Raw genomic sequence first — 18,300 nt, forward strand, 5'->3', positions numbered from 1 at the left:
TGGGCTGCAGACAACCAATCACCATGGGATTTAGCTGTGCTCGCAGAAGACAGTTGCTGAATGGTGTGCAAGGGATTTAATACTTTTTTTTAAGGAGAAAGGCAAGCTGGAATGGAGATGGGACAGCTGAAGTGAAGGCAGACTAATATGAAAAAATGTGTTTTCTTCTGAATACCAATGCCACAAAACCAGAAGGAGGAGGCTGCTTGAATTCCTGAGAGCTCAGTGGATGGATTCATAAACTATGCTAATAGGCAGGGATCCCAATGGGTTGACATGGAATGATGAGAAGTGCTTTTGATCATCCAGTCTTAGCACATCAATTAGTGCCTGATTAGGGTTAAGGAAGGACACTTTCCTGCCACTTTCTTTTTCATACCAATTTTTAAAATCTGAAGTTCTTTCATCCTTTTTAATGAATAAATTTGGAAGATTTTTTTTTATAAAATTAGCATTGACTAAATTTAAAATCTGATTTTTTTTCTATCTGATTTTTTTTTTGAAAAATGAATACTGAGATGCATAAAACATGATCAGTCTCTGCGCTTTAAAAACCTTTCCAGATCTATACACTGCATAAACTAAGTTCTCAATGGAGGAAGCTCATGGGCATGATTTTGCTCCCTTTATTACTTGAGTCCACTCATCTTCACCAGCAAAGTTGTATTTTGCAGATTCCCATAAGAATCCATAATCCTTGTGCTAATATTTGTATCAAATTTACATTTGCTTAAATCTAATAGTATAGTTTTTGGCTCAAAAGTTCTATAAATATTCATTGTGCATTTACATACATTTTTTTTAAAGAATTCTCAGATTAATTCCAAAAAAGGGCATGAGGGTTTCCTGAGAAAATAAATATTGACTGACATGGAATGGAAGCAGATTAATTCAATTTATCTTTAGTTTATGACAAGTCTTGCAGAATCAAGAGATAGGATTGGTGAATGTGGACTCTCTGATGCTGCTTATGTCTTTCACCACCACCCACATTCCTATGTTCAGGATAGCACAACTCTGTTCAAGCATCTACTGCAGTTGGCATTGTTAAAGGTTCCCAAAGCAGACAGGGCTGCTACACTCAATGGGCACACAAAGTAACCTTTTGCCTTCATAACGCTCCTAAGTACCAAGTCTCCAAAGGAATGGTGAATATGGCCTTTGACTTTCTCCCTTTATAGATATTTATAAATATAAATAATTATATTTCCTGGGCTGCTGACGGACACTCTTTATTTGCTAAGTGTCACTGAAAGGTATGTCCTTCTAATAGCCCAGAGTTTATAAATGGCAACAAAGAGGGATTAGTGTGATTAAGTCAATCAAATTTTAAGTTAGCAAGGGAAAGAAAAACAGTGAGATGAATTAGCAAACAGTTGAGAATAAGATAAGGGTTTGACAAGCATCCTTAGGGCCACTGCTAAAATGAAGATGAAAGAGCTGCTGAATTTGACAGAAAACAAAAGTTCCATAGTTTGCTAGTATTAATTTACATCATTTTTAACTGCTGTGTTAACATGTTCTTAAGCATAAAGATATTCTTTTTAAAGCAAAGTTTTTATTAAGTGATTCATTGTGCTGCAGAATTTGGTGCCCTATTTTAGAGTCAGTTCTCCCATGGTCACAAGTAAATAACATAGTATCAGATCTATCCATTATCAAAACAAGAGAAAGGGGAAAACAATACGTTTGCCCAGAAGAAAATGGCTTAGTGCATAGGAGGTAAAGAGACACACAGTGGTTCAAGCCTTGATTTCAGTATACATAGGGCATTTCAGATACAGAGGGCACTGTAATTCTTTCACAATAGTTTCATTAGCTATTTAGATCTACTTATCAGAACTTTTGCATTTGTGGAAGTCTATCCTTGCAATTTTTTGCTAGATATTTGAGAATAGTCTAGCACCCATGATTTACATTTCTAGATTGATAGTGATGCAAAATATGTACTGGGGCAGCTTTGCCTAATTTGCATGCTCACTAGGATTTATGTGAGTTGGTCCAAGATGCTAAATATGGTGACAAAGCTCCATTGCAGTAAAAAAGGCTGCAAGGAAAAAAATGCCTTTGAGAGATGGTGCTGAAAAAAAATTGCTAAGTATTACTTGATCCACACAATAATGAATAATTCTAGATTAGATAACATAAAATCAAACTACTCATTGGAAGCAGTAATTGTGAAACTAATGCTTAAATACTTTGGATACATAACACAAAAGCAAGAGTCACTGGAGAAAACTCTGATGCTTGAAAAAATTGACAACAAATGAACGTTTATTTGTCTCTTAAATGGGACTGGATTCCACTTAATTGCTGATTTTTTATTAGTTCCTGAACATTTTATTATATATTCATTTATATAGTGCCTATCATGTATAAAATGTACAGATGATAATGAGTATTGTAGCAGCATTCTGCTAAAGACAAAGGATAAGTAAATGAAGTGAAAACAGCATATAAAATTCTTACAAATTTCAGGCACAATCTATAATAGGTGGACTGCTCAAGTATTTTATCCAGAAAGTAATTTTCAATATCCAATTAAAATGAAACACAGACCAAGGCTCTGGACTGACAAGATAAAGAGTGAGCCCTTCATTCCCATATGAAAACATATCTTTTATGTTCCTTTGAAGGTTTGGTACACCACAGAATTTATGTAAGGGATTTTTCATCATGTATTTCTTAAACAATGTAATTTTTTAAACATCTTAAGTGGAAAATTGGTAAAAAATAAAATACAAGAGCTGATTTTTTTTTTAATTTCATGGACCTCTTTATTCTGGAAGGAATATTTTTAGGTCCTACTTCACAAATTTAATTTAAAAAGAATGAAGAAAAAATATATAAGGGGACTCTATCTGATAGCTTACTTTCAGCTTCCTCCTTAAAATGATTTGTAGATCTGTAGTTCAGGATTATCTGCGGAAAGCAGATTGAACATTTCTCAGCAGTCCCCATCTGGCTTTGACTTTGGCACGCACATCTGGAGTCATCACCTACAATGGAAAGCAGAAATACGATTGTCAATCAGCTATAGAAATATAGGTACACAACAGATGTCACAAGAGAGTAAGCAGTAATAAAGGTACTGGCATGTTTCAATAATCTATTTTAAAAACATCAGTAAGATACTTTTAAATAAATAAACATACTAACATTTTTTAAGAAATATGTTCAAATAAATCATGATATACTTTGCACTGGAGCTATTACTGAAACTAAGGTTTATGAAAAGATGAAGTCCTGCTTCCCCCCTCCCCCTGCAATATCTTCCTCCTTCTTACACCAATCTGCAGAACCTCAGCATCCCTAAATAATGGACCTTCCTCCTGTAATTATTTGGGACAATGGAAATCTTTGAGACGAGACCTTTCATTTCAAGAAAAAGTTGAAATAGTTCAGTTGTAGGATTTCATTTGCCAACATGATTTTGTTTTGTTTTAATTTTAGGTATCAGCTGCTAAGAAGTTTTTTTTGATGTCCTCTTATTTGAAAGAGATTGTTGGACATTTGATCTTATCAAACAAAGCATTTATTAATTTGTATGTCTCTCCAGAGTGGACATAGGTAGTCACATTTTTCCTTTAAAGAAAGATACCTATTTAACTGCTTTTAACTCTTGTTCTATAAAGCTACAATCTCATGCATATATTCAAGAAAGTAAATCTTACAAAAATCTGAAGAATTTCATTCTGTAGCAACATATACTGAATCAGGAAGACTAGGGGTAGAGCAGGCATATGGTTTAGGCTTGCTTAAAACTGGGGTGAGTTCAGGGGAAAGGGAGAAAAAAATTAGAGACACATATTTGAAATCAAGACTCAAATCTAGGACAAAGAATATAAGAGCATTTCAATTTATGTAAGTATTCTGTTACAGCCATCAGTGACCATTTTGGAAAATTGAGAGTTTACCAGTACCACTGAGTGAGAGATTGCTGAAGTCAAATAAACCAAAACATTTCAGGTAACCTCAAAAGGCCTCAAAACATAATAAGTTTGTAATATACTGTGTTTCCCCGAAAATTAAGACCCGGTCTTTTTTTTTTGTTTCCAAAAGAGGTACCAAGTCTTATTTTCGGGGAGTGTCTTTTCCACTCACCTCGCTGCAGTAGCACCAATAGCCTAGCCCAGCTGGCCAACTTATTATGTGGCCAAAGGAGCAGTTTCATTCTGCAGTTGAGAATGGAGCACCGACCTCCCTTTCATAGTCAGAGGCCTTTCCGGAAAGCCTCTGACTGCAAAATGCAGGCCGGGGGTTGCCACAGAACAAGTGGCCTGGCAAGGAGAGGCAGATGCTGATTCATGGGAGACCTGGTAAGTGGGTGTGGGGTGCATGGGGCAGCTCGACCCCCCCCCACCGTAGCCCTAGCTTGATTTTTAGGCATGTGCCTTGCCCAAAACTAGGACTTAGTTTTGGGGCAGGTCTTACTTTGGGGGGAACACAGTATCACAATTGTTAACTGATAAGTTAGGTGTATTCTAACTCACATGTAACCTACATCTTTACAACCAATCTGTCTTCCCATTCTGTGGTTCTGATAAAGTGAGCTGCAGCTCATGAACAGTTATGTTTTTTTATTAAATTTGCTTGTTGGAAAAGGCCCTATCACAGACCATTCTTAACAACAAGAACAAGAACAAGAATGACAACAACAGCAACAACAACAACAACAACAACAACAACAACAACAACAACAACAACAATAATAATAATAATAATAATAATAATAATAATAATAATAATAATAATAATAATAATAATAATAATAAAGTTGGAAGGGACCTTGGAGGTCTTTTTAGTCGGACCCACTGCTCAGGCAGGAATCCCTATACCATCTCAGACAAATGGCTGTCTAGTGTCTTCTTAAAAACTTCCAGTGCTGGAGCATTCACAGCTTCTGGAGGAGAGGTCTACTGGTTAATTGTTCTAACTGTCAGGAAATTTCTCCTTAGTTTTAGGTTGCTTGTCTTTGATTAGTTTCCATCCATTGCTTCTTGTCTTACCTTCAGGTTCTTTGGTGAATAGATTAACTCTCTCTTCTTTGTGGCAGTCCCTGAGATATTGGAACACTGCTATCATGTCACCCCTAGTCTTTCTCTTCATTACACTAGATATGCCCAATTCCAGCAACCATTCCTTATATGTTTTAACCTCCAGTCCCCTAATCAACTTAATTTAAAAAGCAACTTGAAAGTAACTGTTAGTTAATGTCTCTTCCTGGCTGCAGATGTAGGACCATCTCTATCCTGTATCTGTTTACAAACAATTAAATGACAATCAATTCAATGTAATGCCAGTAAAATGTAGAGTTGGGATTGTACCACCTTGAAAGGACCCATTCAATATTTCATCATTGTTTTCTCTTTTGGCACAGCAACAACAACCAAATAAAAACGAAGGATTATTTAATACTGTTGCTGAAGAAATATTAAAAATTAATACATTTTAAAGATTTTAACTTTTTTAAAGATCAAATAATGTGGCAAATGTTCAAGCAAAACAAGGAATGGGAATTAAAAATACTAAACAGACACCTCAGAATGTTTTCAAATTTGGAAGCATATAAATAAATATTCCAAAACAATGTATCTGTTCAAGATTCATTATAGAAGAATATGCTTTGCTATAAGGATTTAAGAGAAAGCTTGCTATATTCATTATGAATTCATGAATTGTTTCTCATAGTCTATGTCTAAAAATATCTATATTAGGACAATTGTTGTATTAACTTAAGTGTTCTTTATGGCAGGGCTTTTCAACCTTTTCACCCATTGTACCACTTTTAGGATATGGCAACACCCGAGTACCACCAGTTGCCTAGCAAGGTGTCAAAAGATTGATGACCAAAAAAAAAAAAAAAGGAAAAAAGTGATGAAATACAGGTAGTCCTCAACTTACAACAGTTCACTTAGTGACTGTTCAAAGTTACAATGGCACTGAAAAAAGTGCCCCCCAAGCCACAGCTGAGCAAGACACCTTGCCTGCCTGCCCAGCAGCGCTCTTGCTCCAGTCCAAGGTTTTCATTGTTGTGAACATTTCTGTTGAGGATTGGCAGCGGGGGTGGGGTGGGGGTGTTTGGTTTTTATTCCCCCCGTCTGCTGGGTGGTTGCAGCAGGTTTTGGTCACTTCACATGACCCTGGGACACTGTGACCATCATAAATATGAATCAGTTGCCAAGCATCTGAATGTAAATCACAAGACCCTGGAGATGCTGCAACATTCCAGCTGATCGGCGCTTCTTCTGCGCTCAGAAGCGTCAGGAACAGTGCCGAGCTCCAGCTGGAGCCTGGGGCTGATCCTGGCGCTTCTGCTGAGGCCTGACAGCCCTGCATTTCCAGCCGTCTCTCGCTCAGGCTTGTGTGGTGCTACCACCGGTTCAGCTCATTCCCCTCCCCCGCTACCACTTTTCTAGGATGGTCTTGTACCGCCTGCCAGGTGCCAATATATCACAGGTGGTACCCATACCACTGGTTGAAAAGCCCTGCTTTATGGGATTTTCATCTGAATAGAAATAAAATAAAAAATAGTGGAGGAAAAATAGAAACATCAAAAACTGTCAGTCATATAAATGTGCCATACAAAAATCACATTATGAAACATTTAAAATGCTATCATTGTTATCTCTTTGATATATGAGATGGAATGTTATAAAAATGTTTATTTAACATTTTGAAGCCATGTTAACTCAAAGAATTGTTAATGCCATAGTAAACAAAAACAAATAAAAACAAAACAAAAATAATCCAAGCAACATTTGAATAAAAGTCCATTAAACTCAATTCATTTGAATAATCTGTGAATAAACATAAGCTATTTATCTAAAATCATGACAATGCATTTGTCTATATGAGTTTGATTTAGCCAGCAATTAAATACCCAAGATTGTACCTTACAGACTTCACTCCATTCTCCTGGACCATTGTCATTGACAGCTCGAACTTTAAAGAGATATTCTGTATTAGGGGACAGATTATGTATTTCTAGATTCTGTTGTACAATTCCAGTAAGTACTCCTATGAGTTGTGGCTGGATTAAACTCTCAGCTTCCTCTTCATCAAGTACTTCATAATAAGCAATTTCAAAGCTATCTACTTCTTCTGTTGGACAGGTCCAATAAAGCTGTGGAGTGCAAAGAAATAAAGTGCACTGAAAATACTTTTATGTATAAATAGTGGTGAATATCTGTAGCTCGGGTGTAGGATGAGGGTAAAATTTTGTTCCCTGTACTTGTGGGTTGTTTTCTGAACGTTTTGTTACCAGGCTAGGTAACATCTCGGAATTCAATCCACAAGCTCGGAGAACAAACCTTCACACTTTTATGTTTCTCTAGCAAACTAATAGGGTTAATAAGTAAGGCTGCTAGCATTTCATTATTTGAGTTATAAGAATTTGTAGAACAAAAAAATCAGAAACCCACAACCCCAACTTAATTATGTATATTTAATGTTCACAATACAGGCATTTTAGTACCAGTCACATGGATTTTAAACCTAATAATCTTCCACCTTCTAAAAACTATATGAAGTCCTATACCAGCCAAAATGTCACAATAACAGGGAATTAAGTTCAGCTCATATGATGGTCATTCATTTGGAAAGGCTGGGTTACATTTTGTACTGTCATAAATGAAGCAGAACATTTCAGGTGAGTTCTAGTTTTATCTCTCATTAGATTCAGTGGTTTTAGACCTAGTTGTCCCACATGGCTCAGATAAAATAAAGAAGGAAAGCATGTGGTTTTTAATAATTACAATAACCAAAACTTTCAGTAATTTGTATTTTTAAATGTTCACAAATCTTAAACTTGCCAGTTGGGAGGCCCCTGGTCTAGTTCTGTGTACTTCTCACTGTAGATTTGCAGAAGAAATACAGCACAACACTATCCTCGTAGCATAGTGGCCCAATGAACCATAGCTCATGTCCTCCTTTACTACTAGCTCCACAGGAATATTCATCTTCTGCTGATTGCCCCTCTTTTATATAACTTTCCACAGTCTCTTGAACTGTTAAGTTTGTAGCCAGGACTGCCCAACAGAAAACACATATCATGAATTCACCTATATACACCTTCTTTGAAGTTTAATATAAATGTTATTATGTACCCTTGCATTATATTTATCTTATAATATTTTATCCTACTCTTTTATTTTTTTCTTTATCTCACCTTTTCTAGTGTCATAGTAGAAACTTTATTCTATTTAATCTCATTATAGTCTGTTTTATCTCATTTCACTGTATCTTACCTTAATTCATTTTATTGTATTTTACTTTGGCTGATGCTCATGCTCCGATATGATTTGTCAACTAATAAATCAATAAAGTATATTGTATTGTCTTTATAATCCTATTCTTGCAATTTTAATGGTATTGATGTCACTATTTTATAATTTATACTAGTGGTTTAAATTTTTGCCATTTTTCATGCTATGTAGATTTGACCACTGTCATAACAGGATGGCTGTAATATTATCCCTGAATGATATATTATTTTGAAATAGATACTCACTGAACCTACAAAGGACAAAAGGCTAATAAGAAGAATAGAAAAAAGTAAAATTAGTGTAATATAGAAACAATTAGCATAAAAATTAAGCTAACTCAGGTTTTTCCCCAAAAACTATCAATACAATTTCTATAAGTCTACTTGTATTTTTTTTGACAGCTATAGACATAAGTAGAAACTAAAGAGGAATAAAATCAGACAAAACAAGTATTCAGCCAGCGGAACAATGCAACAACTGATTTCACTAAGACAGCCAATAAAAACAATTAGAAGTTTGGTGAATTTTATGGATACAAAATTAAAGTAATAAAGATATAATAAAAATACATAATTCAAGAAGAAAATTTTGTGTAGAAAGAGTGGTTGCTAGATCAAAAAAGATCTGGGTTTGTATTAACAGGTAGCAATAAATGTATATTTTAAATAATACATTTAAATAATATAGTTCTTGAATGTGAAAAAAATCTCCTTAGAATCAATACTATTAAAATAAACATACTACCAAAGAATTTTTAAAACTAATACTATTTCAAATAGCACCAATTTTAATCTCAGACAAAATCTTCTTAACATCAGCAAGGAACAATCAACAGATTTACATGAAATTGCTGGTGGTAGAGAAACAAGAGTAAAATTTCAATTTTACAGCATTTTCTACCCCTCTGACAATCTGGATGGAAAACCGTGCAGGCAGACATAGCAAATCTACTCTAGTTTACCCATCCAGTTTCCTTAATACAGGTCAGATCAGGACTCTTGTTTTAAGTTGTAGATGAGTTTAAAAACAGTACATCAGATCAAAAGCCAAGGTTCTTGATAAAGGAAAAGAAAGCATTCTATCGTATGCTAGCCTAAAGCCATTTGTGAAAGAAGCTTTTTATTGGTGATAGAATAAGTTTGGGTCCAAAACTCAGTGATATGATTTCATTCATATCAATGGTGCAAAGCCACAAAAAAGATATTTTAGATTATTCTTCAAATACATATGAAAGTATATAAAAAATCCAAATAGAAGAAACTAAATTTTCCATACACTTTTTAAAGAAATTACTTAGAAATTATTTGGAAGGAAAAAGTATGCAACTATATGCAGAACTGATGAAGATATAATTCCATTAAGTGCACATTTCTATTATCCAGTATTATTTGAATTTACAGAAAGTGTGAATGCTCATAATGAGTACAAGGTTGGAAAATAAAAACATCCATACCTTAGCAATAGTTGGGTAGACAAGAGTTTGGTAAATAACAACAAGACCAGGAGGTAAAGAAGATTCTTCCTGTCCATCTGGATTGTAACTGGGTCCATAGCTTGGATAGTTTCTTATATCTTTTGAAGTATCTGATGATGCATTCCAAATAGAATACAACTGATTTCCTTTCAGCTCTGTTGGAGGTGATGATTTTGGTCTAATATGCAGTTCATTGCTCATAAAGGTTTGATCAGCCAGTGAATGAAATGATGATAAGGAGAAACTTCTGTTCAGTCCTAGTGGGTTTGAAATGTGTGCACTTGAAACAGTCCTTGGAATCATAACATCAGAACTGCAAGGATAAGGACTTTTGTTCATTTGTTCATATCGTAATTTATTGCGGATTGATGGGAAAATGCTCACTAGGTTTTCAGCAAGTTCCTCAAAGTTGACTTTAAGATGCTTTATTGGGTCTTCCTTAAGATATGGGTTGGGCTGATAAAGACTTGCAATTATATCTTCTACTTCCTTTATTAAGCTCCAGGCAGATTGCAGGAATGCAATAGGGCTCTGTTCTTTTAAAGCTTCCTTAGAATATTGCATGAGGCTGTCCATTTGATCAATTTTCCTTGTTGCATGGTTTGCAAATTCACAAAGTGCCTTTTGTTTCTGAAGTTCAAGGTTTTCTACTGCTTCCATCAGTTCTTTTTCACGCTCTTGAATTATCATCCGTAATCTCATAAAACCATTCCTGATTTCTTTCCTTTTGGTTTCTTTGTAAGATTTAAAATTGTTCTTTAATACAAGGACTTCCATTAGGTCATTATCAATTACATAACGGACTGCAACAGAAAATAAAGATAATGATCACAATTGATATTATTTTGAAGGATACCATTCTTGTTCAAAAGACAGAAAATTGGTTAATATTAGATTTAACATAAGTCAACCAATTTTGGAGATGAGAGAGTTTTCACTCCAAGTTAAATATATTTGAAAGTGTAATATGTTAAAAATTTTAAGTCAAACTTCTATAAGTCTATTCTATTTTCTCTTGAGGAAAAACAAGCTCCAAATTAAGATTTGGATTGATCAGAAGGTAAGTGAACTGATATGAAGTTTTAAAGAATACATATTTTTATGAAAATAAGTTTCTTTAACAATTCTTTTCCTTATTCTAAAACAAGGTTACTTGGCAATTTGGTGCTAACCTCCATTTCCTGTGAGATCATTTGTATTTGTTGGAAAAAGCAAGAATCTATGTATCTGTCATTACTAAGTAGTGAGCCCAATTCCCCAGAAAACGCTGGATATTTTTTCCCTTAGTTTCAAGTGGCTTGGAGAAATTCAATAGGCCATTTTTGTTCCTGAAGTAAATGCCCAGTAAATCAAAAAGGTCATCTTTGAACTCCACATCATGGGGGTGGGGGAAAAAACAAACAGCACCTTACCTTAAATGTGAAAAGAGAGGATTAATTCTATTAAGCAGCATTGCATCAATTTTGTTATTCACAATAGCATTTATTACACTTTGAAAAAGTAATAATTATTCTCAGCATTTTGTCCAGTTCATATGTGGCTCATAAATGAACACAGAAACATGTCTATTTGGTTTACATTAAATTGCAATTAAATGAAATTTTACACATTTAATTCCACGGTTGTATAATGTCTGACTCCAGATCATCAGAATGCTGAACCTGCCATATGACTAATAATCTGGAAAGGGCAATAGGGAATAGGCTAGACTTTACTTCTTTATGGAAAGTTCAGAAATTAAAATGGACTCAAGAGCATGTTATGGCTGTACCCTAAAGTAAAACTATTCTGCTTCACTAGATGCAATACTTCCTTTCCACAAAGCATAGATTTGATTGCTTCCTATTGCTCTAAAAGGTTTGAACAATAAAAGATAAGGATCTAGAGATTTTTTTAAAAACTGGAGTTCTTTGAGAGGATGGAAGACAGCAGGGAAAAATATGTTTTGATTGTGAAAAGAGAGGAAGAAAGCTCAAAGTTTGTGTGAGGGAGAGAGAATTATGCTATCAGTAGGAATGTATATGTACAGTATGTGTCTATATACATGCCTGAGTGTGTGTATGAGTTCATCACCTGTAAGGTGGTTCAGCAGGAGGAAGTGACAAAACATGAACCCTGCAGTTACACTGTAACCTACGCATTTCTTCTATCTGCCATTGAGATACAACTATGAAAGGCAGGATTTGCATTGTGACATCACAATGCATTTGAACATGTTTGCTTTTATTTTCATAATCATGTTTAGTAACAAATGCCTGTATGTGCCTTTCAGCTAATAATGGAAGAATAATGATTATCCTGGGACATCTAAAAAAATTAGCATGTTATTATAGGAAATTCAAAGGCAACCATAAATGGCCTTTCAGAAATCATATTCCTATGCTTTCAAGGTCTATGTGTTCATTGGTCAGATATACTGTATATTGTGCTAATCATCCAACTCTAAAATAAATTAAGCTGAGAAATAATAACTTTTCCAAAAGCAGACAATGAGTGTCAGTTATTATCTATATTGCAAGACCATTAGATAGCTATAAGCTAGACAAGTGGTTCTCAATCTTTTCTTCACCACAGACCCCCTTTAAATATTTATTATGGCCACAGACCATTGCCATGATCTTCCAAGACTCAAGATTTAAATTATAACATTTTTTCAAGCCTTCACAGACCCCTGTGGCAACATCGTGCCCCCCCTGGGGGTCTGTGGACCACAGGTTGAGAACCACTGAGCTAGACAGTTTATTCTCCATTGATCAAAATCCACTTAAGATCTCAGGAAACCTCTAACCTTAGAGAAAACTCTAAGGTTACATTGATTAGATATAATATAGCAACTAAGAAAATATCAAGCAGAAAGAAAATAATTTAAATAGGAACCTTTTTTAAACTTGGCAATAGTCGTAAATAACATAGCAGACATTTTCGTACATGCTACTGATAAAGAAACTTTGTTATGGTCATTATGTTGTGCCTCAGCACACAATTCACATAGTAGTTCATGATCTTCAAGGCAGTATTTGGAAAGCAATGTTTCACCATGGATTAAGCAGTTTTTGTCTTCCCAGATGTCATCACTAATTTTAGCATAGGCGTGATTTAATGTGGAAATATCTTGGTGATAATTCCTCAGGCAAACATTACAGTAATTCAGCTGACATGACAAACATCTCTTGTCAGCCTTTTGCTCGTCACAAATCTGGCAATAGATTGGGACATAGCTTTTGTCAAACCTCCATCTTAGGAAACCGTATCGGCGCATATACTTTCTAGCCAATCTAGCCCTTAGATAATTAATCCTTAGGTACATTTTCTTAGAAAATGGTAGGCAATGTGCTTTGTTGCAGATTGGACATGTGATGATGTAGAAACTCTCTGTAATTTCAGCATTCAGTCTGCTCTGCATGATACATTTATCACAAATGCAGTGATTGCATGGCAACATAAACGGGCGGAGAAACATTCGTTGGCACAATGGGCATACAAGCTGGTCAATAAAAGCATGTCCAGAAGGTTCTTTATCCAATGTAATGACAGATGTATCACTTGCCCCTCGGCTTCTGAGTCTGAAAATAAAACCAATACAGAAACCTCTGAGTTATACCCAAGGATGCCACTAATATTTATAATTATCAAGCTTAAAATAATTTTTACTTTGGACAAATTCTATGAACCAAGTGACATCTGCTTCAAAATTTCCTTTTTGGTTTACACCTAATTAAAAACCAAATGTCCATGTTTCTTTCCATACCTTTCTCCTCTATAAACTATCCTCCTAATCATCCCTTTTTACTTAACTTGTAATGATGATAGTAGCAGGGGAAAGTCTAGCAACTTTTCTAGGACACTTTTGCATTTTTATTACTGAAAATGCTGCCAGTGGCAAAACTTTAGCAACTGAGGAAATATAGGTTTCTTTACACGAAGTTTGGGATTTATGGAAAACCTCTGTAAAATAACATTATTTTATCTCTGAGGGACTACTTCTTCATTGCGGAATGAACAAATTGAGATGAGTAAATGCAGCTAACACAGTGGTGGATCTTTTTTGCCTCCATATAAAAATTAGTTAAAACTATATAATGACTTGATACCAATACACACACACACACACACACATAAGTGTGTGTGTGTGTGAAGTGTTTGTTAAGTATTTAGAATACCTTGCTAGGTCCCAAACACAGGACAAATCTTATTTCCTGTTTCAGCCTAACCCAAGGCCATCCACAGGCAGTAGTTACAGCTCATATTTGTGTATCCAAAAAAATTTACACACACACACACACACACACATGTTGTGATACAAGTAGTATTAGAGAAGGAGATACAACATTCATACAATGCATACATTTTATGTATTATTCACTCTTGTGCCTTTAAATAATGATCCGTGCTTCCAAAGATATTCTGTATCTATTCTAATTATTTATTATTGGACTACTAATGAGTGTGCTGAGGCCATCAAATTCAATGAATATTAGGTTTCTGTATTGTTTATAGACAAATCAGACTTTGAAATTCTAAAGGAGGGAATGCCATTTTGGTGATTAGCAGTATGACAGATTTTCATGCAATTGCACTTTTTTTTTGGTGTCCTAGGAAATATAAAAGCCTTTTTAAAAAGGCTTTTGTCACATATAACAAAAAGGATTCTATGTCATTCTTGGAAATGAATTGCATATCCCTGACAAAGATTAGGTAAAGGTTTCCCTGTCCAGTCGTGACCGATTCTAGGGCACAGTGGTCATCTTTGTTTTTGGCTGGGAGACCCAGTGTTGTCTGAAGACATTTTCTATGGTCATGTGGCCAGCATGGCTATAAACCAAAGGTTAATGGAATGGTGCTACCTTCCCATCAAAGTAGTACCTATTAATCTACTTGCATTTGCATACTTTTTAATAGTTAATTATTTTTATTTGTGTACCAAATATAAAATACTACAATTGCTTTTAAAATATTGCAAAATATAGGTTTCGGTTCTATAATTATTCCTTTCCAGAAGAAGAGAACAGTTAGTATTTCCATTCAGTTAACTATGGTTTAACTTTTTGTTTCCTCCTTCACCAAGCAGATTTTTTAAAAATTGTACCTTACATCTTCCACCTGCCATTTACAGTATTTCAAGTGGTAGACCTAAGGGTACAATTGCCGTAACTTTTATATGTACAAGCAACTTTCAGATATGTTTGGCTAAAAATTCACAAGGGGATATTCTAAGAAAAAATGCAGAATTCTCATCATCTCATGTTGCAGAATTTGATAAACTATTTTGAAGAAACTTGCTGCTTTATGGTCTGAACCAGTCTAATAATAATTCCACAGTTGATCTTTAAGAGCGCCAGTTAAAAAAATTATGTACATAAAGACAGATATTACTCAGGATGATGGATCAATATGTTTTGAGGAAGATTCCCCAAAGAAGCAATGTTTGACAGCTCTTACCTTTTTCGTAATTTAGCTCCACGTCTGTATGGCAAATATGGAAAAGTGCAGCACCTACTTTCATAGCACTGACATTCATTATTCTCCTCAGTACAGCACAAGCACTTGCAGTTTCTATTATTAGCACAGGAGCAGCAGCACCAGCGACAGTTGGGGCTTTCTGAGAATGCACAGTGACAGCACTGGCAGGCGGTGTCATCTTCGTGTGGGCAGTAGCAACAGTCACAGTTCCTTTCATCTGTAAAGACAAACTTCCAGCACAGGCTGGATTGTTTTGGGCCGCATAGTTTTAGGCATTTCTTGCAGCAATTACACCCTGGGCAGCAAGGACAATTCATGCAACATGCACAGGGTCTGCTGGTCATAATCTTAAAAAAGAAAATATATATGTCCCCCCTTTCTCCCCCACTAACTTGCTCTTGTTTCTGGTCTGCTACCTTAGGGCTTATTTTGTCCCAGAGTTGTGAAAATTTCTTTCTGACCACTTAGGAAGGAATAATGATATCACAATGAGTTTTACCAATGAGGATACTGGGGATTTTTTTTTGTAGATGAAAATAGCATATTTGTTACATCACAAACTATGTCACAATGACCAAACACTTATTTTTATATTGGTCTGATAATATGGGCAAATTGAACAAGAAATGCTCAAGAAAACAAGAAAGGACTGGAGGCTAAACCTTTAAAGAACTGTTGCTGGAATTGGGTATATCTAGTTTAATGAAAAGAAGGACTAGGGCTGACGTGATAGCAGTATTCCAATATCTCATGGGTTGCCACAAAGAAGAGGGGATCAAGCTATTCTCCAAAGCACCTGAAGGCAGGACAAGAAGCAATGGATGGAAATTAATCAAGGACAGAAGCAACCTAGAACTAAGGAGAATTTTCCTGACAGTTAGAACAATTAATCAGTGGAACAATTTGCTTCCAGAAGTTGTGGGTGCTCCAACACTGGAAGTTTTTAAAAAGAGATTGGACAATGGGCAAGCTCCATTACAGTCATACATCAAGGATTACCTATAGTTGAAAATAAATATAAAGAAATTAAGGCAGTGATGTGGTTATGAGGGAGATAAATAGATAATTTCTAATAAAAAACATTTATTAGAAATGTTTTTCAAATAGAGAGGAAGTCACCTGCAGCCATTTACAAGAATCTATTCAATTTTCCACTTTTGCATTCTTTCCAATGTCCTCCCATGACAAATATAGATGAAAAGTCACCTGAACTTCAGTTGCTTAACATTTCTGTTTTTCTTTAACAACTCCTGAAATATTAAATCAATGCTTGGTATTTACCATTATGTACTCTCTGTCAGCAGGTCAAGGTAGGACACGTCAGAAATGTACTTTATAGAGCAGGGTTTTTCAACCTTGATTACTTTAAGATGTGTGGACTTCAACTCTGATGCTGGCTGGAGAAAGCCTGACAAAACTTCCATCTGCACCATATTAAGCTAAACAGAATCAAGGCAGACTTCTTTCCATTCCCATTCCTTTCCACAACTGTCATACACTTGCCACTTTGTATTATAGTTTTGGCAGTTCTTTAAAACCTTTAATGGGGTTTTATGGATTTCATTGTTCTTGATAGAAATTAAAACATATGCTATTGTATACTGAGGACTTTTAAAATAAAGTATTATTGAGAATTCACACATTGAAGAAGGTAAATTTCTGCTAAAACCTTTTGGGTTATAACTATAACCAGATGCTTAATTTACATGTATTGCTGTAACACCACAAGGGTTTCTGTTGCAACTTATGAAGTACACACAAAATTAGGAAATTAGAAACACAAACCTAAAATCATTCTAAATAAAGATAATTGCAAACCATATGCTTGTGACTAAATAGAGTTAAGCCTTTTTGTAAATACATTAAAAGAAAAAAGGAGTCTTTTTAAATCTCAACATTCAATTAGCTCTACAAATTAACCTGTTTAGTTATCAATTTAAACCCTAATACCCATCATGTCTCTACCTGTTAAATACTACAAATTTTTCCCAGAATTTAACTCAATGCAATAAAAATGGTCACAGATAAAGCCAATTAATATATTGTTTTATATTCTTGTTAAATTAGGGGGACACTATTGATATATTTTATATCAGATTATTGAGAAAGACAATTATTTGGTCTGGAGAATCTCTTGATCATTGTATAAAAGGTTATTGGCTTTTCCGCACTATTAAAGCCTATGGTGGTAACTGCTGGAAAAGTAATATCATGCGTGTTAGATTTAATTTTGCATTTAGAATACTGCTAGGACTTTGGTTCTCTCCTGAACAGGAAATCTAGCCTATACATGAGGCTGTCTCTCATTTTCTTGCTACTAAACTACAGTTCCATTAAGGACTGTTCCTTTTGTTGAGAACTGCAATTTTACAGACTGGTATCCTAGCATGTGTATTCTAGAATATATTCCTTATGATACTCCATGGAAGTGAAAGTTGGATTTTACAAGAAACATTATAGGAAGAATATTGATGCCTTTCAACTTTGGTGTTGGGAAAAACTCCTGAAAATAAAATGGAGAGTCAAGAAAATAAACCAGTGGTCATTAAATAAACACAGAGTTGTCACGTGAGACACAAATGACCAGGCTGAAGTTCTCTAACTTAGGACACTATTATGCAAAGACCCGCTCTCTGAAAAAAGCTCCAATGATGGAAAAGGTGGGGTGAAAGAGAAGATCATTCAATCATAGTACAAGGGAATAAGAGGCTTTAAGCCAGGGGTGTCAAACTGCCAGCCCGCAGGCCGGTTTCATCATACCGAAGCCGTGCCAACCCCATTGCCAGCAATGTAAAAAGAGTTGTGATATGTCATGACACGTCATGTGACATGGCGAGTTTGACACCCGTGCTTTAGGCTATTAGCATGCCTTTTGCAAGATACAGGGAATACAACTCCTTTTGAGCTGGCAAGCTACTAGAAAAAAATCAAGGAAGTGCTTTCTATTCAGCCAAGAAAATAAATAAATAAAAACAAAGTAGCAAACATTATGGAAGAAACACCTGTACTTGAAGTCTTCCTTAATGGAACTGTAGTTTAGTAGCAAGAAAATGAGAGACAGCCTCATGTTGCAGAAATAGACAAACTTGAGATGAGTGA

The 18,300-nt window shown here is 35.2% G+C and overlaps 1 protein-coding gene across 1 annotated transcript in view; it reads right to left on the reverse strand.

Moving 5' to 3' along the window:
- TRIM42 (tripartite motif containing 42) overlaps window positions 1–15,545 on the reverse strand; it is a gene marked incomplete at its 5' end in the record, with an annotated part of 68,335 nt that extends 52,790 nt beyond the window's left edge. The window contains 5 exons of the mRNA XM_081328918.1: window positions 2,874–2,999; window positions 6,896–7,126; window positions 9,721–10,544; window positions 12,619–13,298; window positions 15,181–15,545. Coding sequence (XP_081185044.1) covers window positions 2,919–2,999; window positions 6,896–7,126; window positions 9,721–10,544; window positions 12,619–13,298; window positions 15,181–15,545 — 2,181 coding nt within the window. The 3' untranslated portion in view covers window positions 2,874–2,918. The remainder of the gene's footprint in view (window positions 1–2,873; window positions 3,000–6,895; window positions 7,127–9,720; window positions 10,545–12,618; window positions 13,299–15,180) is intronic.
- Between the last annotated feature and the right edge of the window lie 2,755 nt (window positions 15,546–18,300).

This window comes from Vipera berus (assembly GCF_964194415.1).
Source record: "Vipera berus genome assembly, chromosome: 5".
Lineage (NCBI taxonomy): Eukaryota > Metazoa > Chordata > Lepidosauria > Squamata > Viperidae > Vipera > Vipera berus.